General features: G+C 37.6%; 2 protein-coding genes across 31 annotated transcripts in view; one reads left to right on the top strand and one right to left on the bottom strand.

Moving 5' to 3' along the window:
* The window catches only part of LRRC2 (leucine rich repeat containing 2), a 126,787-nt gene that overhangs the window by 33,092 nt on the left and 67,295 nt on the right, over positions 1-26,400 (bottom strand). For all 29 annotated transcript variants that reach the window (XM_064403636.1, XM_064403637.1, XM_064403634.1 and 26 more), the window contains 2 exons: positions 19,717-19,927; positions 6,517-6,673 (listed from right to left, as the gene is read on the bottom strand). In XM_064403636.1, the coding sequence (XP_064259706.1) occupies positions 6,517-6,673; positions 19,717-19,927 (368 nt within the window). The remainder of the gene's footprint in view (positions 1-6,516; positions 6,674-19,716; positions 19,928-26,400) is intronic.
* On the top strand, positions 9,995-11,632 carry LOC135289806 (uncharacterized). 2 transcript variants are annotated; one of them, XM_064403660.1, is made up of 2 exons: positions 9,995-10,096; positions 10,233-11,632. In XM_064403660.1, the coding sequence occupies exon 2, from the start codon at positions 10,308-10,310 to the stop codon at positions 11,445-11,447; it is 1,140 nt and encodes a 379-aa protein (XP_064259730.1). In that variant the 5' UTR covers positions 9,995-10,096; positions 10,233-10,307; the 3' UTR covers positions 11,448-11,632. The 2 variants fall into 2 exon arrangements, with proteins under 2 accessions (XP_064259730.1, XP_064259731.1); XM_064403661.1 differs by having other exon boundaries at positions 10,004-10,148.

Here is a 26,400-nt window from a genome sequence, read left to right as displayed (position 1 = left end):
AAATGTAGATCCACTTGTAAAATGCTAGACAACTCTTTACATTATCTGCAAGCATAGAGTCATTGAATTATAGAATGGCTTGAGTTGGAAGGGACCTTATAAATCATCTAATTCCAGCCCTTCTGCCATGGACAAGGCTACCTTTCACTAAACCAGGGTTCTAAAAGCCCCATCCAGTCTGGTCTTGAACACTTCCAAGGATAGGTCATCCAGAACTTATCTGGGCAACCTGTTTAATTGCCTGGTCATCCTCAGAGGAAAGAATATCTAATATCTAAACTAAACGTACCCGCTTTAAGTATATGGCCATTACCCTTTGTCCTGTTAATACATGTCCTTGTAAGCAGCCATCTAGTTATTTTTATAGGCCTCCTTCAGGTTCTGAAAAGCCACAGTAAGGTCACCCCAGAGCCATCTTTCCTACAGGGTGAACAAGCTCATTTCTCTCAGTCTGTCATCATAGGAGAGGCCCTCCATCCCTCTAATCACCCTTGTATCTCTCCTCTGGACCCACTCCCACAGTTCCATGTCCTCCCTGTGCTGGGACCCCAGAGCTGGGTGCAGGGTTCCAGGTGGGCTCTCAGCAGAGCAGAGCAGAGGGGCAGAATCCCCTCCCTCCCCTGCTGCCCACGCTGCTTTGGATGCAGCCCAGGACACGTTTGGCTTTCTGGGCTGGGAGTGCCCATGGCTGGGTCATGTCCAGCCTCTCAGCCAACAAGCCTTTCTCCTCAGGGCTGCTCTCCATCTGTTCATCCCGCAGCGTCTGCTGATACCAGAGTGTGCCTCAACCCAAGCACAGCACCTGGTACTTGGTGTTGTTAAACCTCATGCGATTCACGTGATCCCTTCCAGCCTGTCTACTTTCTTCTAAAATGGGCACAACATTTCCCATCTTTCAGTCAGCTGGGACTTTACCTGACTGACCTAACTCCCCCAATCCCTGCCCTCGGTGCCATCCACTCAGGAATTGTGAGAAGAGACGCTGCTTTTGAAAACTAAGTCCCGAATGTCCTCATAAAAACAGTCAACTTGCAACACCAGTGTTTAATACTTCCTCTCCAAAGGGAGGATATAATCAAAATTTTCCTGTGTTTCATACAAGACTGAGCTGCTGGGAAAATAACACTGAATACTGAGTAAATTACAAAGGTAATTGATGAATTTGCAGTTCCTCAGAATAGGCATTTAAGATGAGAATATGTATTTTCTTCTCGGAAACTCAAAACACATTGGCAATCTCATTAATAGAAAAAGCTATTTTAGGTATCAAGAAGTCATTTTAAATTCTATTAATAATAGTTTTCCCCTCTGAGTTATAGAAAATTGGATTAATGATATGAAGAGAGGAAATTTTATACTGTGCAATGGAAAAGAGACAAAAATTCACTGTGATTTCTTAATAAAGTATGCACCAAAAGCAATTATTTTTAATCCTCAATATCTGGAAAATCAGAAATGGGAGAGGACACAGTACAAGTATTTTGTTAACAGCTCTTTGAGAAGTATAACTTGTGGAACAAAAAAATCCTAGTATAACCTTACAGTTCCATGCCAGCACAAAGGCTTTGGAAACAGATGATGAACTTCAGTCCACTACTTCCTATGTGAGTATGAGAATATAATGTTGGATAGTTTCATTTATAGCAATTACTAATGTACTAGCACTGCTTTACATATAGCAATTGCACTGCAGCCACAGAGTCAAAGCCAAACCTGTAATCTCACTCAGAAGACAAAGAAAATCCCCTGGCTACATGCCATTCATTATTTTTTCGCTGTTATTCCTAGGCAAAACATTTTAAGACAAACAACTCCATTCTGCAGTTTTCTTTCCTTTTATTTTCTTTTTTTTACAATTCTGATTAAAATATTTATTCTTACACAAAAACTATCAAATCAAAAATATTCTCATCTGTCTTCTATTACAAACATGTTCTTGTTCGTGTATATATTTGACTATGAGAATGCGATATGAAATATCTGATAATGGATTCAACTCTTTCTTCTCTCTGATTCAGGGTGGTGTATTATCTTCTAAATCTAGTAAAACAGGAATATGAAAGTCAATGTTCCAGAAGTCCAGAAACTTCTACTGCAGCAATAATTCTTTTCATTGAAAATATTCTTATCACCTGATCTTCTCTCATACATTTACCTCTTGTGAGAATCAAAAGTTGTCATAATATGCCTCACCAGGTTATCCTCTGCTGGATGATTTGTTGATCTAAAGTTGACTTCAATTCTGTCTGAAGATTAAAGACTCAACAAGATGTATGTCACTGCCAACATCAACTATCTGTCATTGCTCTCAAGTACATTTGAGCTGTGATATTTACCTAGTTATTGCTGTTTTGTAAGCAGAAGACAAAATGATGTATACCTTAGCACTTAACCTTTCCAGACACCTTACCCTCTGATTTAACACTAAGTCCTCACTCTTTGCTTAGAGCTCCCAAATCAAACCCACATCAATAATTTTCCTTGTGAAAATTTAGTAGCTAAATAGACTTATATACAAGTATACTTGAAATATCAAATATTTCATTTAGAAGCAGTATTCAAAAACGCTAAAATATCCAAGACCTTCCATAATATTGTCTTATGAAAATAATTAACATTTCCAATACACATTAATATTCGTCTCTGTATGTATATATAGTACATTAAATAAAAGAACAGCTATTTGAAGTTTGCAAGCTTATCTCTTTACACAAACAAAGAGAGCACTACAAAAATTAACACAAAGTTCCTCTGTAATTTGTGCCATAACAAAAAGAGCAGTTTCAGTGCCGTACTAACAGGTGAGCTATCAACACACAACATTCAATAATACTTAAAAACATCAGGAAGATTTGACAAAAAAGTGCTGAACAGTTCAGGTACAGAGTCTTGGAGTGGATTTTTGTATTATTTCTTCTTAGACTACGTGAGTGATTATGCATTATTTTCTGGATAGGCTAGAATTACTACCGTGATATAGAATTATATAAGTTACATACATATATATATATATATAATATATATGTATGTATAAGTATCTATAGCTTAGCAAACTCTATGTTTCCACTGAGGAATTATTAGATTTAATGAATCTTGAAAAACAATATTTCTGAACAAAAGTTCCCAGGTAAGAGGAGGATGGTGAGTGCTTTAACACCATGTTTGAGGGAAGTCCTACAACAAAGCGTTTTCTAACATTCTCCGGCCTTCCAGGCAAACATTTGCATAAAAAAAGCAACAAAAGTATTGAAATAAATAAATCATGGGTGTAAGCTAGTGAGATAAACGTATTGGAGGAAAAGTGAATAAGTGGGAATTACATAAAAGCTATTGATGGGCAGAAATCCCATCATGTTAATGCAATTGAAAGAACAGTGATTGCTGCTAGAAACAATGAGACCTTTTTCCTTGTTTCCCAAAAAGGGTCTGATAAAGGCTCTACATTACCTTCTACTAGAACAATCTACTTGTCCCCTGAACATCAGTGGTGTTCCCCAGGGCTCAGTGTTGGAGCCAGCCTTCTTTAGAGTCTTTATTACAGAATCACAGAATCACTGGGTTGGAAGAGACCTTCAAGATCATTAAGTCCAACCCAGGTCATCAAGTCCAACCCAAAGACATTGAGTACAACCCAAAGTCACTATTGTTGATCTGGATGTGGAGATAAAGTGTGTCCTAAGTCATTTTCCAAACAAAATTTGGGTGGGAAGATTGATCTACTAGAGGGAAGGAAAGATATTCAGAGTCATCTGAACCAGGTGGACAGTGGACCAAGGACAATTATATGAGCCAGGTCCTGTCCTTGGTTCACAATAGCCCCAGACAGCTCTAGAGGCTTGGGGAAAAGTAGCAGGAAAGCAGCTTGGCAAAAAGCACCTTGTTGAAAGCCAGTCAAACATGGTCCAGCAGTGTGCCCAGGTGGACAAGAAGGCCAAAGACACCCTGGCTGTATCAAAAATAGTGTGGCCAGCAGGACCAAGGAAGTTTTTGTCCTATTGTACTCAACACTGGTGAGACAACACCTCAAATCCTGTTTTCAGTTCTGGGCTCCTGTCCTGGTTTTGACCAGGACGGGGTTAAATTTTGTAGCAGACAGGAGGGGACATTCCTAACACCCAGAGGTTATTCTATACCACCTCACAGTTTTTCAGGGGTAGGAGAAGGCTCCCTGCTGGTCAAGTAAGTGCAATTGGGTGTCACTGCTTTGCTCTGTAACTGACATTCTAGCTGTTTCTAGTAAATTGTTCTTATCACAACCCATTGTCTTTACATTTCGTACCTCAAATTTTCCTCTCCACATGGCTGAAAGGGGAGGGGAGAAGGAGACAGAAATTAATGCTTTAGTGGGACCATTAAATTGGGGAATACCATTTCTAATCCACAACAACCCCAGACACTGAGGTGATGAAGATTGTCCAGAGAAGGGCAACAGAGCTGGGGAGCACAAATTTTATGAGGAGCAGCTGAGGGAGCTGATATTGCTGATCCTGGAGAAAAGAAAGGGGAAATTATTGCTCTCTACAACTGCCTGAAAAGCAGGGTGTAGTAAAGTGAGGGTTAGTCTCTTCTCCCATTTGAAAACTGGGAAAAGTGAAAGAATGAGAGGAAATTACTTCAAATTGCACAAGGGGAGTTCTAGATTGGATACTAGAGAAAAAATTCTCCACTGAAAGGTTGGCCAGGCATTAGAACAGGCCACCCAAATAACAGGTAAAATTACCATCCTTGAAAATGCTAAAAAAAAAGGTGTATGTGTCACTTAGGGACATAGAGATGAACACAGTGAGGATAGGTTTATGGTTGGCCTCAATGACCTTAGAGGCCATTTCCAATCTTAAGAATTATGTGATTCTGAGATTTGTATTCATGGCTTTATTGTGGAAACAGATTTTAATAGCATTAGTGGTGGGGTTTTTTCTTAGGGATCATTTTCATTAACAATGCATAACATTATAAGAATAAATAAAAATTTTCCTGCTTCTACCTGCCTCAATTGTTAAGCAACAACCTCTTTTTAATGGTTTAGGGTAGTGTCTGGCAGGAAACTACCAGTCTTTTCCCTTTCTTCCATGCTATTTCCACTTTCTTCCAAACTAAATCTTACAAAGTGTTTGTTAATTAAACTCACCGACCTATCTGAGTTCTGCAGTCAAAGTGCTGATAAAACAGTGTTCATTTTATGTTCATTATCTCCTGCTTGTGTCCTGTTTATGATCTGTTAGTGTGTTTAGATGTCAGGCTAAAACTATAAAATAGATCTTGAGGTCTATGTAAAATTTTCTTTCTAAAATATGGTGTTAGTAAATAAATCAAAAGCATGAGTGTTACTTGACTAATAGAATACTAAAAGAGTAGAAAGTTCCAGCTCAGATTTCTGTGTTTCAGGATGCTCCACCTCTTCCTGTTTTTCTTAGTTAACTTTTGATATCAAGGGAGGTGAAGATTTTAGTCTTTAAGCTGTTATCTCAGTGTACATAAGGAAGGTCACTCATGGGAAAAGCTCAGGACTACTGTATTTAAAATCAAAGGCTGAGGTATTAGTACACCTAGGTGCATAAGCTTGGCACTGGTGAACCCACAATGAGCCCAGTTTCTTCTGCTCTCAAACATGCCACCTTTTATAACTATATTTTTTCCTTGTGAGAGCAGCAAATCCCTCTCAATACCAATAACATGTGTCAAACAAGATTATTATTGTAATACCTAAAAACTTAGGAGAGGCAAGCATTAAAATCATAGTTATGTAGCTTAAAATGGCAAGGGCCAAAGTATTTAGGCATTGAGAATTTGTTTTTCTAAAACTTATAACACCAGGTTGAGTAGATTTAGTTTAGATATCACAAACAAATTCTTCACTGTAAAGGCACAGGTTGCCCAGAAAAGTGTGGAAGCACCATCCCTGGAAACATTCCAGGCTGGGTTGGCAGGGGCTCTGAACAACCTGGTCTAATGAAAGGTGCCCCTGCCCACAGCAGTGGGTTTGGAACTAGAAGACCTTTAAGGTCCCTTGTAATTCAAATTTTTCTATTAATCAATTAATCTATTATATATCTCTTTAATAAATTAAGATTACTACTGAACTTTTAAAAAAAATGAAAATGTATATTTTCGCAGGATTCTATTTTTATTCCTTTTTCCCATGATCTTATGTTTCAATTTATCTTGCTTGAGGCTTAAAACTCTGTAATATTTCTATTTTTCTTAATCTGTAAGAAATATAAAACACCACCTGTTCCCAGAAACAACTCTCCATTTGCATGAATACAGGCAATAACTTCCTCAGAATCAGATAACAAAAATGTCCTAACTTTTTCTTATACTGTATTCATGGTTCTCAATACAATTTTGCAAATATAAGTAAAGCCAGAGAGATATAAAAATGTAGTGGGGACTGTTCAGTGTAAACGAGGAAGACAATTATCAGTAAATTAACAAGAATATCCACAGATGCTCATTTCCTTGCAATAGAATTAAATAGTATGAGTGTAAATATCTGAATATCTTGGACCAACTCACCAATCTCTGCTGGAAGATGGTTGATTTGATTTTTTGACAGTTCCAGTACTCTCAGGTCTTGAAATAGTGCAAGGTAGGCTGGAATGGTCTGTATCAATGTATTGTACACATGCCATTCTTTTAGATAGATCTGTTCTTTCAGAGAATCTGGGAATTCCTGTAAATGAAGTAAGAAGAGGTAAATAGAAAGCATGAACTTAGAATTTTGTTACCCTGTTTCCAAATAGGGAGAAAAATGCACTTTGCCTTAATTATCTTGATGTAGAATAATAGTTTGCCAAAGCCTTACAGAAGCTGTCTGCTTTTGAGGAGCACTGCAGCTGTCTTCATCACATATTCATTTTTTTAACTCCTAATGCAATTATTTGCTCTAAAACAGAAACCTGTTTGAAGAACTCAATCTGTTTGGTGTCTCACACATTATTTCATTTTTCCAGATGGAGGATTTCTTTAAAACACATTTCAGTGCTTTAATTCACACATCAAGATGTAGTAAAATGCAGCACAGAACAGGAGAGTGCATAGAGAATATCTAAATAGGGTTTGCTAAAAAAAAATAGGCGTGATTTTGTTCTGAATGCCTGCCAATGTTTCAAAACTTGTTTTCCAAGAGGGAACAGAAACCATTTCAGATACTATACACACATATCAGTTGGCTTAACTTCCTAAGATGTTGTAGCAATGTTAGAAAAAATGTAGAGGATTTCCTTAGAAACAATGAAATTGATTTTAAAATTAAAAAAACAAAATTGAATTTTAAATCAGTCCACATTTGCAAGTAATTTTTTATCTAGTCATGCAGAATCCTTTGCTTTCAAATTTCAAAATAATTTTGAAATTTCCTGTAATTTATGAGTTATTTTCAGATTATTCTATTTAACAAAAGTCTTCAATTTATGAATGAAACCTAAATTTATAAAGTTTTATTTTAGTACAAAACTGCTTTAGTTAATTGGTAATCACTTCAGATGTACATGTCTTTGTTTGAATTATGTCACCAAATTCCTTTAACTTGAAAAAGACAAAAATCAATACCAAAAGTTGAAGGTCAGATCATTTAACTCTCACTTTCTTAAGCATTGCATAATTTACCAGTCTGTCCTAGGTCTTTTAACACTGTTACATGGTAACATGTGGAATAAATAACCTGGAAGAGGTTCTGCCACTAACTTTGCCCTGTATTAAGAGATGTGAGAGTTTTGGCTTTTGATTTTTTTATTAATTTCAGATTTTTTTTCCTATGCATGAAGAATATGACACAGTAGGAATTACTGTTTTTATAAAGGATTTGCCCTCTTCTTTTTTTTTCCTAGATTTCATAGCTCTCCCAAGAAATTTGTAAAAATGTTGCATTTGAATTTTTTATTAATGCTGAAATTCTGGATTAGCAATTGCGCTACTTAACTCTTAGTTAAATTAAAAAATCTAACTGTAATTATAGATATGACGGACTGTTGATCAGCAGCCATTTTTTGGTTGTTATTGTCTCTCATTTCAGTTATTTTCAAATTTACACATGCTGACATAAAACCTATGTTTTTTTCGTTCTGGCTTGCTACTTTCCCTTCCATATTTGATACAGATAATTTTATTTCTTACTTCACCTTCTGATTAGGTATATGTGTGTATTGCATTGTGATCCATCTTCTGTATTTGTCAGTTTATGACAAAAAATAAAATGCCTCAAATGCCTCAGGGCTGGTGGTGAAAAATCTCTCCAACTTTGTGGAAGTAGTTACTATTTCTCATCTTCAGTACTGCACATTTTTCAATGGCAAAATAAAATAACAGAGAACAACAGCAAATGCAATTAGTGTTCTCTTTCCTATCTTTAAAGACTGGAAAATTCAGCACAGGGGAGATAGTATTTAGCTGGAGTGTTATAGATATCTCTGTAGGGAAAAACCATGATTCAGAGAGAGAAATGAATAACCATATTGGAGGGGAAAAGACGTCTATATTAACAGACATTATTTTCTACTCTATTTCTCCACACTGCAGGTCAGTCTCTGCTTTTCTATTGACCTAATGGGTTTTTTCACTTTATTGTCACAACACACCATCTCCAGCTTTTTGGTGGCAAATACAGCCCTTTGTCCTTTGAAGACAGCAGCCATGCTCTTCTCCGACACTGAAGGAAGAAGAAAAAAATTCTCCTTGGTACATTCATACAGTGCAGCACACAAAGTTGTCTACCCAGATCAAGATCAAACTCATTCACCATTTTAGAAAAATTAAGCCAAAATGCAAAAAACATATTATTAATGCATAAAGATAATTTTAAAAATCTTTATGTCTGCATTAAGACTTGTTTAGAGCACCAAGATATTCCTGTGGAGCAGCAGAAATACACTTAGACACTACTTCATAAGAATGGAAGTAGATTCCATTCTTCTACCAACTGCCAACTTGCTTTCCTTTCTTGTGAATATTTCTTTATATCATATGATCATATTTACAATTTGAAAATGCAAGAATGTAAATACTTTGCTACTGTGTTCTTTTTCAATATTTTCCATTTTAAAATGCATTTATGTTTGTGTTGCCGAAACATAAATTGATGTGATATTTTGCTCCATTACAAACCAGGTAGGAATGGGAAGTGAAACTTCCACAAGCTTTATGTTTGCTTTACTCTCTTCTTCTCTTGTGTTCTTTTGTAATCTTCTGCTGCCATGCTAAAGCTGGCAGGCTGCTGATAAATTGCTGCATGAAGATTGACATTTGGAGGATAGCCAGTCTTCCTTTAACAGCAAAACAATACCTTAAACTTGTTTGATTTTTAGAAGAGAAAAAGAAGTTTTAAAAGGAAATAAATAACAAACACACAACCATTACTGATTATAATATCTCTAATTGGGTGAGAATTCACCTGCTAGACCTGAGCCTGAAGTAAAACTGTGGTCAAAGCTCTAAGTTAAAATTTGGTTTCTTTTCCAGCTCTGCAGTGGGCCAAAATAAAATTTTGGATCCAAATCTCCCACTCTTCTAAAAAAATTTGAAGCTAGTTCCAGGCACTCCCTGCTGCCGGTCGCCAGCACAACACTGGCACAGTCCCCCTGTCCCCCCTGTTGTGTGTTTTGTGTAAAAAGCTGATATACAGAAGTATTATTTGATTAGTTTACAGTTCTGCACAGAAAGACTTGCTGTCTATCAACAAGTAGTTTATCCTTCTGACATCTGGACATCATTCCGCAGCCACTGGCTGCCCAGGGTGGTGGCACCCCAAGGCACTGAAGACAGACAAGGCTGAGCTCAGCAGGGCCACAAGCTCTGGGACTGTGTGGGAGGGGATGGTTTAGGTCAGCTGCAACTTCTGTGTGGAGAAAGCAGGGTCTGCATTATGCCAGGCATCGCTACTTCCAGCTGGGTCCCCCCAGTCCCAGACCCTGTGCATCCCACCCCACTGTTATAAGGATGCTGGGGTGTGGCCCATTGTCACAGCAGCACATTCCAGGGCCCCTTGTGATGCAGGTGCCTAGACACCACTGTTAGGTGGGGCCACGTCCCGACCCTGAGGTTACTCAAAGAGCACTAAGGCCTGGAGCGCTCAGTCGTAGGAGAACACTTCCCTCAGGAGGTAGCATCTCCCCTGGATGCCTCAGTGGCAGAGGTTGCCAAAGAGGCACAGGGTGAAGGACTGGGGGAATGGGACAACCAACTCCTCTTCCTCCTCCTTCTCTTCCTCCTCTTCATCTTTCTCCTCCTGCCCATAGGTGAGGCCCATGCAGCTATAGTCAGCACTGCAGGCAGAGAAGCACTGTGTGCGTCTCACCACTGAAGCTCAAGAGATGTCCAAGGCAGCAGCTTCTGACTTCATCAAGCAGATGACAGCAGCAGAGGCAGAGAGCCAGGGAGCTGCTGCACACAGCCCCTGCCCCCCACCCCCCAGCTGCTCGCCAAGCCCTCTGGAAACCCACACCTTCAGCAGGAAATGGTCAGGGGCAGCAGCAGGGGCAGTCCTGGAAGTACCAGAGACCAAGAATGTCTTGGTAGAGGAGAGGGAATGCTTGAAACTCTATGACATCCAACACTTCTTTCAAGTGGAACACAATGAAAACCAAAGTTGGAGTGCTAGAAAAGAGAAGCCTTCCCTGCCCCTCACATATCAGGCATGGTCAGAGTACTGGGGTTTTAACAATGAAGTACCCCACCTCAGCAATCCACCTCTAAGGACTAGAAAAATGGACCCAATGTGGACCCTGTTTTATAAGCCCCCCTGGATGGCTGAAATGATGGGTATGAGAATGACAACACCATACAGAGCAGCAGACAGAGAGAGCCAGGAATCTGCAATTCACACGCCCTGCTGGTCACACCCCAGCTCCTCTGCATCAAGCCAGATGGGAGCCCATGCCTTCAGCAGGCAGCAAGTAGGACCAGCAGCAGGACCACTCCTGTCGGCAACAGTGGCCAAGGCAGAGGCCTTGGCTAAGAGGGAGAAATGCTGGGAAGATAACAGAGACCATGAGCTGTCCCAAGAAGAGGACAGCACAGACAAAAACTGGAGTACCGAGGAAGAAAGTCCTTCCGTATCCCTTCCACATGAGGCAAAGGAAGAGCACTGGGACAGTCAACTACACACACCCACAAGCACCAAACTGGATCTGCCAAGGTGGGTCTATAACAGGCCTTCTTATGACCTGGATCTGCTGTCTGGCTTGGATGAAGACATGGACTGGGAGGAAGAAATTTTTTTCAGCCTTGAAGGCCATGACATGTGGGATATGAGGGAAAGAATCCCTTCCAAAGAGAGCCCATTCTGGAAGGAAGTGTTGGTGGTATGCAATAGGAAGTCATTTGAGCATATCCTATGCATGTCTGCACCTACAGCTGTCCCCACACAACAGGCCTCCCTCTTCAGGAGGGCACTTGGTGCTTTGTGCAAGTTGTTCCAGTGCCCTTGCATCACAAGACAGCCAGAATTATAGCATCCCACTACCAGCGTTAGGTGGACCTCTGGAGATGGCAGCTGGCCCTAAGCCTGTACAGAATCCCTGTAAAATCCCACAAGATAAGGGGCTAATGTGTATGTCTCAAACAACTATATACAGATGGATAGCTGTGGATCCAGCCACGTATTTTGGTAATAAAAGATAAGAATTGTTGATAATAACCAAGAATTTTTGGTAATAACATGTCATGGGAAAGAACAGGATTGGCTGGAGAAGGCAGCCACACAGCAGGCTGTGCTGGCCCAGGTAGAGCAGCACTTTTCCAGGACAAACATTCTTGTTGTAGCTTCCAGAGATAACTACAGCACAGTACCACCTAAGCACACAAACAAGGCCAAGATGCAGCATTTGACTGTAGGGGGATATTAAATCCACCCAAAACCCCCAAAGGCTTCCAAGAAATGCATCTCCAGAAACGTCTGAAAGAATGGACTGTTCATGATGACAAATTTGTCCGGCAAGTGAGATATCTGCCTTCAGGGCAGGAAAACCTCTCTATAAAAAGTACCTCCAGTCAAGTCCAGGGGGAATTTCTCATGTGATATTAAACTTGTGGGAAAAGGAGATAGTTGTTTCCACTCACTCTCCTTGTAGCTATTTTCTTTGGCAGGTAAAAAAGCCAAACAGAAAACAGAGATTGACCATGAATTATGGAAAATTAAATGTTAATACTGCACCTTTAACAGCAGCAGTGCCTAACACTTCTGAGTTAATTGCCATAATAAAGGAAGCTCATCCAAGTTTAGCTACCACCAAGGTGAAAAACATATACTTTATGGTTCCATTTCAGGAGAGCCATTGGAGTTGTTTTGCCTTCACGTGCAAAGAGATGTGATAAACTTTCACGAAATACTGCAGGGAGACTAGGACTCTTCCATGCTAGCACATTTTACCCTAGCCCAAAAATTATCTACAATTCCAGTAGATGAGGGGATAATAATATATTGATGATATATGGATTAGGGGTCCAGACACAGATAAAGTGGGAAATATTCAAAACTATGTTATTGAGCACTTTGAAGATGTGGGATTAAAAGATCCCAGAGAATAAAATTCAGTGCCCTGCTTCAGAGAAAAAAAATCTTGGGAAGGGAGTTGCTGTTTGTGTCCCTGCTGAGATATTAACCTCAGTGTAGCAAGTAACTGTGCCACAAATAAAAAAGGATCAAGGCTACCTGAGAAGCTCTGCCCATAGCCTGTCATCTCTGCACTTCTATCCCAATCTCGTACCCTTTGACAAAGAACTGAGGGATGTTACCACTCCCAAGCACATACCCCACAAGCCTAATCTGAGACTTTTCCACCCTGTGGCTTGACTTTGAGCCCAGTTCCTGGAAATCAAGATGCACTGAACCCATATCCAACTGGCAGCATTTGTGCAATCCCTCACCCCCACTGCCTGCTAAAGACTATTTTGCTACCATAGTGTTCCTAAATATATTTGATGGGCTATAATGATACCTGGATTTGCAAGATGAGGAACTGTCTTGTACCATTTGGATTAGCTTTGAGATTTAAGATACACCTTATACAGTTATCAGACCACATCAAAGGGCAATAAAAAACATAACATGGCAAACGCATACATCAAGCAATTGGACAAAGTATGCCTCTGGAGAACTAAACTTGCAAGTCAAACAAGTATCAAAAAAGGCTTTACAAGATCAATTACTTAAAGAACAAGATGTATGTGGAATTTAAATTTAGTCAACACAGAATGTTGTATAACCATTCATTATGCCTCTACTTTCATTAAGGAAGAGTGAGCTGACATGAAAAAATGACTGGCTAAACTGCAGAATTTCAGTCCATGAAGCCAAATGACTGATGTAATGGTTGATGTCTACACTCTGATCATTAGAACTCCTTAGCAAGGGGCTCATGGTTGCTGCAGTTTGGAATGATGTTGTTAACTGGATTTATTTTCTAAATTATTGGAATGGTAATTGTTTCATACATTGTTTATTGCACTGTCTCTTCTGCTTCATCCTTATTTTCTCCTTCTGAATGGTATGTTCACATCACCACCATGGATGAAGACTATGATCAAAGACTGTGACCACCGATCAAAATTTAAGTAACAAGGTGGTGTAAGGAAAGGCTTAATAACATTTTCATCATATACTTTAAACAAGCACTCAGAGGTAGCTATCTTCTGCTTGTACTATCTCCTCTATCTCTTTATCTCTCTCTGCCTCCTCACCACCTCAGTCTTTTTTCCCCATACTCTTAATAAACTTGGTACACAAAGTGAAATTGTTGTTATTGTACCAGTATTTGGCCTCATTTGCACCTTCATTTGGGCAGAGCAATTTAATATCAAATTGTAACAGTAATTTACTGATAAAATTCTGTGAGCTTTTTTGGACCCTCTGAGTTTTGTCATTCCTTTCAACAGTGAGCATTTACAAATCTGTGGTGGGATATCACACTTCCAAGAGAGCAGCATGGGGGACTTTTCTTTGGACATGTCAATCAAATAGGATGATGTGCCAACCCTGCTTACTTGTGCCTGTTGCTTCTTGAGAGAAATAGGAGAGCAGGCAAGGCCCATGCCAACAGGTAGGGCAGGAGAGCCCCCATGCTCCTCTTCCATGGGCCAAGCAGAGATCCTGCCCTTAGCCTCTCCCATGCCTCTTGCACTCCTGACTGGCTGGAGCCCAGAAGCAAAGAGAGATTACATCTGGCAGTGTCACCAGGCTAAACATTCCCCAGGTGTTTTGGGTCACTGATTAGTTGGTGGACCTAGCAGTGTTAGGTTAATGGTTGGAATCAATGAACTTAGAGGTCTTTTCAAATCTTACTGATTCTATTATTCTGTGGAATATAGTATGTTGTGGGACCACCTTTAATAAATGTGGTCATGACTGAGTCAGGAATGTCTTTTTTCGTTTGTTGTTTGTTTTGGGTTTTTTTGGTTGGTTGGTTGGTTGGTTGGGTTTTTTTTAAATTTTGGTTTTTTGGTTGTTTTTTTTTTTTTCCAGGGGGAAATCTCTGGGGAAATCTCTGGAATTTACATAAGTGCAAGAGAGATTTTTCCCTGTCCATTCAATGCAGCAATGCTCTTTGACGCTTTATAGGAAATTAATCAGTGTGAAAAACAGTTGGCAATAACAATGGAAATTTTCTATTGTCAGTGAAAATACTTATTATGTTAGACAATAAAATTGTGAGAATAAATATAAATATAGTAATTTGCTGCCTTGTTTCATGAGCAAATTAAATGCAAGAAAATCATTATTTATGAGTAAAAAATTTTTCCACTGCTTACTTACTTGCACATCTGACATTAAAGTTTTTTAAAGTAGGTATGCATCCAGATACTCTGCTTAGGAAAAGCAGCATAGCCAAGAGCAGTACTACTCTGTATTTGAGGAGCATCATCAGCTTTCCTCTGCCAATATTGATATCACAATATTTTAAAAATTGTTTATCCTGAATGTTTTGTGAAAAAATATTTAAAATTCACTGATTCACTAGAGAATAAACATTCATTAATTAACAGCAGAAAGTAAACACTCAGAGGGGAAAAACAGAGTTAAAGTGATTTAATGTAAAAATTCACATGAATATTCATGTCATAATTTTGCCTCAGTTTCTAGTTCTAATGGTGCTATTTCTCTGAAGAACTAATTTAATTGAGTAGATACATGTTTATGTGTACAGAGGTTCTCAAGTGTTGTATCAGTTGTGGGGTTTTTTTCCTAGGCATCCAATTCAAACGCATAATTCAAAGGTCCATAATCCATATATATGTGTGTGTGTATATATATATTTCACAGTGTGTTTCCCTGTAAAACTCCCAAATTTTTCTGAATGTTTTTCTGAAACATACCTTGGAAACCTGAAATTACTTGTGGCAGAACGCACCATTCTCATGCTTTCAAAGTCCCAAAAGTTTTGCAAACACAGGGAGATTTAGGAGACTCACTGCTGGGGCAACACAACTGGATTCTTCCCCTTTTATATAAAAGAGAAAAAGAAAAGAAAACCCATACAATTTCATTCACAATATCAGATTGCAATTCTGTGATTATGAGACCAGACCATTTTTTATGGTATGCGCTTTTCTTTCCCAACTGCAAATACTGATTCATTACTGTCTCCAGCTGGCAGAAATGCACTCATGGGAGACAGACACTTGAGTCACAGAACCACAGAATCACAGAATTAACTAGCTTGGAAAAGACCTTTGAGATCATTGAGTCCAGCCTATGACCTAACACCACCTTGTCACACCATAGCACCAAGTACCACATCCACGCTTTTCTTGAATATCTTCAGGGACAGTGATTCCACAAACTCCCTGAGCAACCCATTCCAATGCCCAATCACTCTTTCTGTGAAAAACTTTTCCCTAAAGTGTCCAGCCTAAAATATTTGTCCGGTATGTAAAAGGGAGACAAGGATCCCTGAACCTTAAGGCTGTTGTCTAACAGGCCCAGCCAGATGGAGCTTTGACAGACAAAGGTAAGACTATTTCATAAATGTAGTTATCAACCACTGCCCATAGGCTGAAGCTAACTACATGGACAGACATGGATAAACCACAGCTCAAGTTACAAAATGTCTTCCAGATTCAGAGGGACTTGAATAAGGGTCTGCATAAAGAGAAAACAATAATTTCAGAATTCATACACTGTAAAATTGATTTTAAGCCTCTTTAGCTACTACTTTGTGCCTATTTGTCTAACTTAGTATTTTTTTGTGTGAGATTTTTATTTTTGTGTGAGCTACACAGGACAATGTAGTATGTCATTTACTCCTCCAATCTAACACTTTCTCCTTTTGTTTTCCTGGAATCAAAATACTTTTCATTCCCGTACTTCTCCCTTGCAAGGCATGCCCAGTGCTAGCTGTATCATGTTTAAGACTGTTATTCTTGCTTCTAAGAAAACCTGATTTGTGCTTGATTCTTCTTATTTTCAGTTTCTTTTCACTGATCTCACTGTCACTCTAGCTTTGTTAAAAGCACAAACTGCACTGCTCCCTTGTCTACTTTAACATTGTGTCATAATTCCTTGGCTTTAAATCCCTAAATCACTCACTCTAGTCATCCTCTTCACAGAAATAAATGCCTTTAAGGACGTCCACAGTCATGAAAACTAATAGTAGAAATATACCAGAAAGTGTTAAAGGCTAATTATTACAAAATTATTACTCTTTTTTCCCTTACTATTTTGTTGCTGTCAAAGAGCTTTTTCTTTTCTTAGATGTGTAAAAATAATTACTTTACAAGGAACAGTGGGTCTCCACTTATGAAAATACATTATCATAGCAATGATATTTGAGAGGCGGGGAAAAAAGTGGCACAAAGTCTCAAAGGAAGGAATTCCTAACAGGAATTCTAAAGATGTAATCTGCTCTGATTTTCACCTTTATTAAGGTTCTCAGAAGTGGGTCTGATATAATTTTCAAAAGGGCACGATCCAGATTATTTTCAAAATATTTACCCAAGTTTTTGTTTTCCCAAACTCTTGTGGCTTGGTAAATATACTTAGGTATCCACAAGTACTCTGGCTATGCAGGGTATACTCAGAGATAAGAAGAAACCATATTCTCCAGGGGCCAGATAGCCTCATGGGGCTTCTGCTGAAGCATAACCAACCAAAGGCAATGGCTACATCCCTCCACTGCTAGGTTAATAGTTTGTCTGAATGAACTTAAGAGTCTTCTCCAGACTAAACAATTCTATGATTCCATCATAGAGTGTTTTACAAATCCATTTTTTAACCTCCTACTCAACACAGAATCACTAAGCTAGATGCTACATGAATACAGAGCACAAAGCAGCAGCTTCTTTCTAACTAGGCTACATTTTTACCATCTAGACAGCCTGGCCACTCTGACACTGAGATCTATGAAAAGGATGTGTTAAAGCCGCATCCCTATGCTGGGGATTACTCCTCTGTGTAACTTTGCTTCCCAGCATCCATAAAAAGAAATGGTACAAGCAAGCCTTGTTCTCAAAATTAAACCTCTAAGTCACACCAACAACCTGCTCAGATTTAGCTATCAACTGTCTAGAGGATATATTACTGCTTCATAGATGAGAGAAAAGGGGAAACATAATAGAAATACTTATCAGCTAAAAGGAAGATAGAAGATTCAGCAGCTCGTCCCCAAATGGATACTTTACAGGACTGTGCTGTTTGCTGCTGCCAATGGTAAGTGGCCAGTCAACAGCAAATCCAGCTTGTTATGTGCCCATAAATCTGCACAGGTAATCCCAGCTCAGACTTCTCCAAGTCCCTGAGTGCTTAATCACTGAAACTTTCAACTCATAGACGTATTTGTGTGCAAAACACATAAAAAAACCCCTAAATCACAATTGACACCACCACCTCCCAGCTACATAACATACAAACTTCCCCGAGAAAATTGTCATATGTCCACAGATTTTGTTCATGTGCAGATTGCCAGACTGTGCAGCATTGTTTTTATAGTCTGAAAATTCATTTTGCTTAAAAGTGAATCCTTTCTTTTTGTGAGAAAGCAATAGGAGAAAAGACTATAGCAGCTGATTCTGTCTTTAGTTCAGAAACAACAGTTCAGATTTTAAAAAGCAAAATTATTTATATAAGACAAAAACAACAAAATTTCTGCAGTAAGTGGAAATACACTTCCTTCAGAACTTTGTCAAGTGAGTTTTCACAATTTTAAAATAATTGTCACCTGTTAGAAAGTGACATTTCAATTTTGAAGGAGTACTGATCTGAATAAAACAGCTGTGATTGTATTTTTGTCCACAGATATCTGAACTATGTCACAGTTTGTTGTTGAAGCAGGAAACCCACTTCAGTTAGGCTAGAGCTGGACAATGAGATTTGATGCATGTTTGATATGGACATACTGAGCACCTGATAAGAAGATATCAAAACCCATAATGGTTAGGAATGTACTGCTCAAGGTGGCATAATATAACAGTACATGACAGTACATCAATTTCTCTTAAACTGGATTTTTCAGAACATCAAATTAAAATTAAATATTCTGGAAAACAGAATAAAACATGTGTGTTTGATTTTGCTTCCTAATGTAAGCCTAGTTTATGGTGACAAAGCAAAATTTTAATGGTTTGGCAAAAGGGAATAAGCAACAGAAAAGTTGAATTATGCAACTCTCGACACCCGGAGGCATTAAAGATATTTGCAGGTGCTACTATATCAGAGTCTAAGGAGCTGTAATCTCTCCCTCTCTCTTTATTGTTTTTCCTAAAGAGTACCTCTAAGGTTTACAATACCCAAAAAAATGCAGTGTTTGACTGCACATCTTACACATCACTTTCTAAATCCCAAGTTCTTGAAAGAAGAAATGTTATAGCTCCCCAAAAACCAGTCCTTCCAGGTGAATGACTGGGTTCAGTTGCAAAAAGAGGCTCCTTAGTAAGATGAATAAGAGCCAGGGTTTTCTATAGATGAGAAATTTCAAATACTCTATGTTTATTCAGAAGAAAATTAAAGCAAGAAAGAAAAATGAAAACTGAAAAAGAAAATACTATCAGATTCAAGATCAAATCTAGGATAAAGTTACACTTCATGTCAATCAAAAAATAATTCTAGCTTTTTTATCAATGTTTTAACTTACATTTTTTTGAATGACAATACTACATAAAATTCAAAATTTTGATTTCACATTATCATTAATAAAGTAATGTTTCTCTAAATACATTTCAATCAAAGCTTTTACAACTCCAGAAATCTTCAGACTAACTCTAACCCAACACTTGCTCAATTTCAAGCCAGCACTAATTCACATCTTACCTGCAAGCTGCTATTTCACATCAAAAATATCTGCAAGTCAGATGTGCTTTTTTTCAATAAGACCCTTGTGAATTGTTGCTAATATTAATTTTAAACTGAGCAGAGCTTGAGAAAGTGTTATCACACCATTAGAGCAATAACACAGATCTCTGATTAGTAGAAGACAGCAATAAGCCAACAAATGTTATTTTCATCTCTCTTCACACTCTAGGGAATTTTAGTGAAAAAGACCTTGTTGCAATATTATTGTCCATACCAAAACTTATGAGAAGGATGAATTACATGTATCAGCAGAGAATTTAAAATACAAATACCTGAGAACTAAACCACTAGTTCAGGATGGGGTAGAAAATACTTTGTCACTTCTAACACTGTGCAAAAGCATCAGTTTCATATTTGCCATAAAAAGGGTAGGATTAAAAGCTACAGTCTATGAAACACAAAGTCTTCACCAACAGAAACATATTTTCCATTAGATTTACCGTCCACTGCTCTCCAGAAAGCTGAAAAATAAACTTGTTCTGTTCTTTATTTGCTCCATCTGACAAGGCATGATTCTTCTTGAGCTGAGGATTCTTTCCATGGATGTCCAGGTTCTTCTCATTGATGTTTACAAAGCCATTCTTGAGGTATTTTGATTGAGGAATACCTTTCTTACGGCACTCTAGTATCAAATTCCATTCCTGTTTTATCCTGAAATAGTGCAAAAAAATGCTTATGGGAAAAAAATACGGCAGGTAAGTTCTAAAGCTTAATCTGTGTTTGCAAAAGTACTTAACTAAATATAGTTATTCATCTAAGGTATTGGCTATTTTTTATATATGTATACCAAGAAAATATGCTTTCCTGGAGTAGGCTAAGGTACGTATAGATTTCAAGTGATCAGGATTTCATTCACTGACTATAAAACAATGAGATGCAGAGAACAATAGAAAAGTGGAGACTGAGCAAACTGTAACAGAAAAGAGCAAAAATTATACCCTTTATTTTGATAGGATAGGAAATATATTCTCACAGAATAAATTACATGCATAAACGAAATCAAGTACCTGGTGATATAGGAAAACATTTTCTTTGGGAAAAGGTAAGAAGTGCCTTTTTTCCCTGCCCTTTCTTGATCAACTATAATGATTTATTTCTATTTTTACACCAATATCTTCTTAGAAAGAAAAGGTCAAAGTTATCACACACCAACTGATTTCAGATTCAGTTTCAGTAACTTCTACATCATCTCCAAGGCAAGCTTTTTCACAAAACTTCAGGTGCAAATTCAATTTGATATAATTAAGCATTGTTAAGAGCTCATGTTTTTATTTAAGAGAGATTTATTTCAATTTAGTCAATTAAAGAACTCATTGATTAACAGAAGTAAGCCTTTCTTACACCAAAACAAGACTCTGGAGGGCCCCTTGTATCATAAATCGGACCTCACTTTGACTTCTATATCCTGTGGTACATAAGACTCATTTATGTGATCTCATCCTCTGACAGAAACTTTAATCTAAAGGATTGAAGAAAACTGAGAGCTTAAGAACAACACAAAGTTCAGGATTAAGTAGCCCTAGAGAAAGTAAATGCATTGTATCCTAGAAAGAGAAACACGTGGAAGTTTATAAAGTTCAAATAGGAAGTTACAAAGTCTTTGCACATATTACCACTTAGTTATGGGGTTCTTCTCTACAACGCTAGGATGTAAAAAAAAAAAAAATGCCACATGAGAGAGAAGTTGGAAGTAATAGAATTATTTGGGTGTGAAGGGACGATGAAGATCATCTACTTTCAACCCCACTGACTCTAGAGGGATCATCACCCATTAGCCATCATGGCTGGGTGGCCGCATGCAAAGTGTAGTGGCCCCCCAGCCAGTGCTTTACCCACTAGATGGTTCATCTCTCAAATCCATGACCCCCTATTTACAGTCAAACATGGCATGTGAGACAGCATTGAATGCTTTGCGTAATCCAGGTAGATTATGTCAATTGCTTTGCCCCTATCCACCAATGCCATGGTTCCATCATAAAAGACTCACAAATCTGTCAGGATTAAAGCCAGAATGTCGAGTTTTAAGTCACATACAAGAAACCCACTGTAAACTTAGGTGAAAGAAGCTTGTCTCAAATTGTTATTGAAATAAATTATTTTTGGACATCTATAACAAGGTATGAAGCCTCAATGCAGAGCACTCTTATGGAAATGTAGTAACACAGATTAAAAGTCATAGATGACTTAATGCTATCAAAAATAGTCTTTAGAGAGCAAAACTGCATGCCTAGATAGAAAGGTATTGAGACAGTTGTATATCTTGTGGCACTTACAGAAATCTCAGGGGATTTTAGAGAGTTTTGGAAGCAGAGAGCACAGCAATGGCAAAGACACAGAGCACAGAGACCAGAGACACACTGCAGGCACTTTCTACACTTTTGAAAAATACATATAACCATTTATCAGAGGAGCAAGCCTGAGCGACCACCGGAGGAGAGTTTCAAGGAGCAGCACACTATACATGGAACATAAGAGAACTGCAGAAAGCCCCTTCTGTAACAATGACTTCAATGTATTCCGAAGTGACATCTTCTACAAATATTTCAGGAGGTGAATTAACCGTGAAGTTGGTTAAAAGGTAGCTCACTGGATAAAATGTTGACAGACTATAGGAAGACAGGACAAATTCAGACTAAGTGCATTCTAATGAAAAGACAGTAAGGATCTCTTTGTCCCTTATTCAAAAATTACAGAAATATTTCTTAAAAGATAAAATTGTATTTACCTTCAAATGAAAAAAATTAGAAAGAAACATGATCTCTGATAAGCACCAAAAAAGAAAATTAAGTTACTGCAGGTATGCAAATGTGTAAGAAAAGGATTTGTAGCATATCAGATGAAAGAAGATTCAGAGAGATGATGGGAACAATAACTTCTCAAAATATGAAAGGAGCAATGAAGGAATAGTTATAGAAGTTATTGATACCTGCAGAAATGTTACTCATTCTTGGCTTCAGTTTTCATTAAAGAGATCAAGCTGTACTTCACAAGTCAACATCTGGAAGAATTCCTGGTATTAAAAAGTATCAATAGGGGAGGTGTGAGAATACTAAAATATATTTGAAATAAATCTCCTAGTTTCTCTCAGTGTCTACTGCATTGTGGAATGTTTCATACCACAGCAAGCTGTGATTAAATGTGAGTTAACAGAAGATAGACTGGGCAGACAGAAAAACATTCAGCCCAGGGAGTCCCTATTGTTGGCTAAAGGTGTTAGCACAGTCCACCAACTATTAACAATATCTCCACAAATATTTTCTGAGTTTACTTGATATGACAAAGACAAGAAAATAGATTAAAACAGATACAGCTCCTTAGCCCACACTGCGATATGTCATCAAGTTGTGGCTAATATTTCTAAATTTTCAATTAAAGAGGGAGAAATATCCAAACATCTGATTTGACCAAGCAGCCCTGCTAAGGGTATCTCCACCAGTTGCAGTCTAGAAGTGCTCAGATGACAGAATTTCCATATCAGCAGACATGATAATTCAAAATCAATTCAGATGCTTTGACACATGAGCCCATTCAATTTTTAGTTTTGATTTTAACTATTCAATCTGTCATTTTACCGAAGAAACTGCCAACAGAACGGAGTATGAATTTTGTAATAGCAATAGGTTGCTAGGGAAAGCTACAAACCAATATTTCTATGCACATAAGGAAAAACAAACAGTCCCAAAACACCTTCTCACATTTTGTTCCAAAACTTGTGTACCAGTGAGTATAGCTATATAGATATAAAAGTTCTGTACGACTAGGAAATGAAGTGGTGTGGGGAAGGTGTTAACTGAATTTCAAGGAAGAGAATAAAATTATCTGAACAAAAGAGGCAAGAGTCATAAGGACCATAGGATTAAACAAGTAGAATTATTTTTTTCTAAAATATTCCAAATTTTACTTACCACTGCTGTTCTGCTCTTTCTCACATTCTCCGGTCCCTCAGACAGAGTTGTCTGTCCTTCTGTAAAGCTTAATTTTGTATTGCTACCCTCTCATTCCCATGGAATTCCTTCATTGTCTATCAAAACAATAAATATTTCACTCAGTGCATACTTTAGTGCACTGAAAAAAATTGCACAAAATGCAATACAAAATGGAGGGGTTTTGTATTCATTGCTCTTCTTTCAAGCCCAAAAAAATTACTGACTTGTGCCTGACAGTATAAATTCTAAGAATTTTAGAAACTTAACAGAAATAAGAGGTCAAAAACTCTAGCTCAATAAAAAATAAGCTGCATTACTACACATCTGCGCTGGCTCTGTCTGGTAGACCCCAGGAACGCTAGAGTAGAGGACTCACATCTAAAACGTTACTTTCCCACAACAAGGAATATAAAAAATGGTAAGAAGGGAGTTACATTAAAGCTGAAAAATAAACTGCCCTCTGACAGTCTGCTGATAATAAGGATAAAACGAAAAATTCAAGAGGTGATTGCTAGCCAAGTAAAATAAAATGCATACAACAAAAATGGTTGTTAAGCAAATCAGTCAGTGAAATATTTACCTCAGAAGAAAGACAGGGGTAAAAAATTAAACTTATTAAGGAATTCAGCATGTATATTGCACACTGATATGGAAATCCTGTGTCAAATTTTCTCCTTACTCGTCCATGAAGTTATGGTAACATGCTCTGTTAGGCTTTTAAATAATGCAAGTATCGTGTACAAGCACATTTAGAACAGATGGAAGGTGAATTAATAATGGAGCAACAAAAATGCATAATTTTGTACAGTATATCTCCGAATGAAAACATCATATTTCCCATGGGCAAAGGTTCTAATAATTTACAACACCTGGCTGTACCCTCAAGTTGCACACTACCCAAATTAATCACTATGAGCCTTACTGGCCTGGAGTTGCAAATTATATCAAACCAGTGTGTATCATGAAGAAAAGATGACAAAGCTGTAAATTTGCAGGTTCAGTTCAGACCAAACCAAAGGGATCTATTTGGCTACATGGCTGTCATTCTGCTCTGTCATTGTCAAAAAATTGAGATGATGGTACTTTTTAAGGGATTATTATGAAAATAAAGTCTTCATCTGGTGACAATCCTCAAATTATACAGAATTTGCACCATGTTTGTCATATCAGGAAGCTGTTACATGAATCTTTAAGAAAGACATCTAAAAGAAAAGGTCTCTAAACCAGTGAGGCAAAACAAAAAAAAAATACTCACACAAATAAAATAATTTTTAAATACTAATATACTTTTAAGAAATTATATTTCTAATCTTGACACTTTAATGACTCCTGATATTCCAGAAACACATATTAAATAAAGCATATCTTTCCACATATGACAAATAAGCTACAAAACCACAGCTCTGCTGAAGTTTATGTCTTTTTAATACTATTTAACAATAAAATATTTTCATCTTCCTCTAGGCCTTGATTAAACAGTTAAAGTCAGGTTAAAAAAACCAACTATTATTTTCAATAGTAAGAAAAATGAAGACAGCAAGGTCAAGCCTAATTTAGGTGGGATTATGAACACGAAAAATATTTTTCTCAAAGGGCTCAGATGGGATGTAAGGTTTCAACTCAGCTAACCATTTTAGTATTTCCTCTTCAATCATATAAATAGTTCGCTTTATTTTAAAAAAGGCTGGTTGCATGCTGCTTGTGTTTGTCAAAAAAAAAAAAAAAGGAAAATTAAGTTGCATACCTATACATCTGTAACATAAAAGCACACCTGTCAATAAGGCAGATGTATGTGGTATAGAGGAATTTTACTCTGGCAAGTTATTTTCCAATATATTGCCTTTTTACAGTAAGCTTTCAGGGCAATATGTTACAGTTATGAAAAAAGACCAGCAGGTAAATAGAAGATTCAAGTATTTTCATTTTGGTTAGTGCTGTATTCCTCTTCAGGTAATCATTTCCCAAATGTGTCTTCACTATTGGACTATACCTTCAGAAAAAAGGTTCATGGCATATATTTTTCATTATTATAATTATACATATTTCTTTTCAAGGACATGGTAGTTCCCTTGGAATTTTATTTTCTCTAAAATAAAGAAACAATTTCTCTAAAATAAACAAAATAATTAATCTAATCAACCTGATGCAAATAATTACAATAAACTCAGTGACTGAACCTTTCAAAGGAGCAACCAGCTTGGAAAAGGAGTGTGCATTGGTAGGGATTTCAGAGCCATAAGAGCAAATTAGGAGTAACTGGGTTTCTTGCAGTTACTCTTCCTTCAGCAGGTACACTTTGCTCAATGTCTGATTAGAAGCTCTTGGAGGAAAGCTATGATTCCTAGGTAAGGAAGGGAAGTTTCGTTAGATGGCACTATTTCCTCTAAGCCAGGGCACAAGAATTGACTGGGACACTACATGGTAACACCAGTTTAGAACTCCTGAGCAATGTTTAAATCAGAGCCACTAGATGTGCAGGATCATTGAATCATCCTATGGAATTTTTAGAAGGCCATCACAGTAGAACTGGAGCTCAGCCCAGAATAATATTCCTGATGGATGAGTAACATTTGCTTCAAATTCAATTGGATTGATTCAATTTCAGTATCACTGCCAGGCTCTTCCATGCAATTTAAAGGATTGTGGCTGAACATCAGCTTTTATCTTACAATGCACTTCTGGGCATTACTTTAGATGCATGGTCTGTATGCACAAGTGCCTACAAACAAAGGCAAATAACACAGTATTTTTATTAGTGCTGCAGATCGAAACCAAAATTGTTGACTGTAATTTGTGTTTGTGGCCAAGGGGCTGCCAGCTCCAGTTTTAGACTAGCTTGGAAAAAGTTCTGGATTGGGTATTGAGTGGGAAAATAAAGATAAAAGCAACAAATAAATTCTTAGTTAAGGTACAAATAGAGTTATAACACTGAAGTTTGGCAGAGAGATAGAGAAAAATCTTTTTTATTAAACAAACATGTAAACTCTCAGGGAAAAAAAAAGTCAGCTTGTCTGCAAAATGCAGTTTTCTTTGTTGTTTTTTACTTTTAATATTCACGAAGTATACAACTCAAGAAATAATCCATGCACATTGAATTATCCAGACTTTGAGAAGAAATTTTTGAAGAAGAGACAGAGGAAGAGGTAGCTGAACAAACTTTTATTTTTCATGCATGTTTGTTGGTGGACAAGAGAAGGC

Source organism: Passer domesticus, chromosome Z (genome assembly GCF_036417665.1).
Source record: "Passer domesticus isolate bPasDom1 chromosome Z, bPasDom1.hap1, whole genome shotgun sequence".
Taxonomy (NCBI): domain Eukaryota; kingdom Metazoa; phylum Chordata; class Aves; order Passeriformes; family Passeridae; genus Passer; species Passer domesticus.
This window is presented reverse-complemented; position numbering and strand designations above follow the sequence as displayed.

Bases quoted from the DNA above. Each gene is read 5' to 3' on its own strand.
- LOC135289806 (XM_064403660.1), top strand. From the start codon at position 10,308: ATGTCCAAGGCAGCAGCTTCTGACTTCATCAAGCAGATGACAGCAGCA.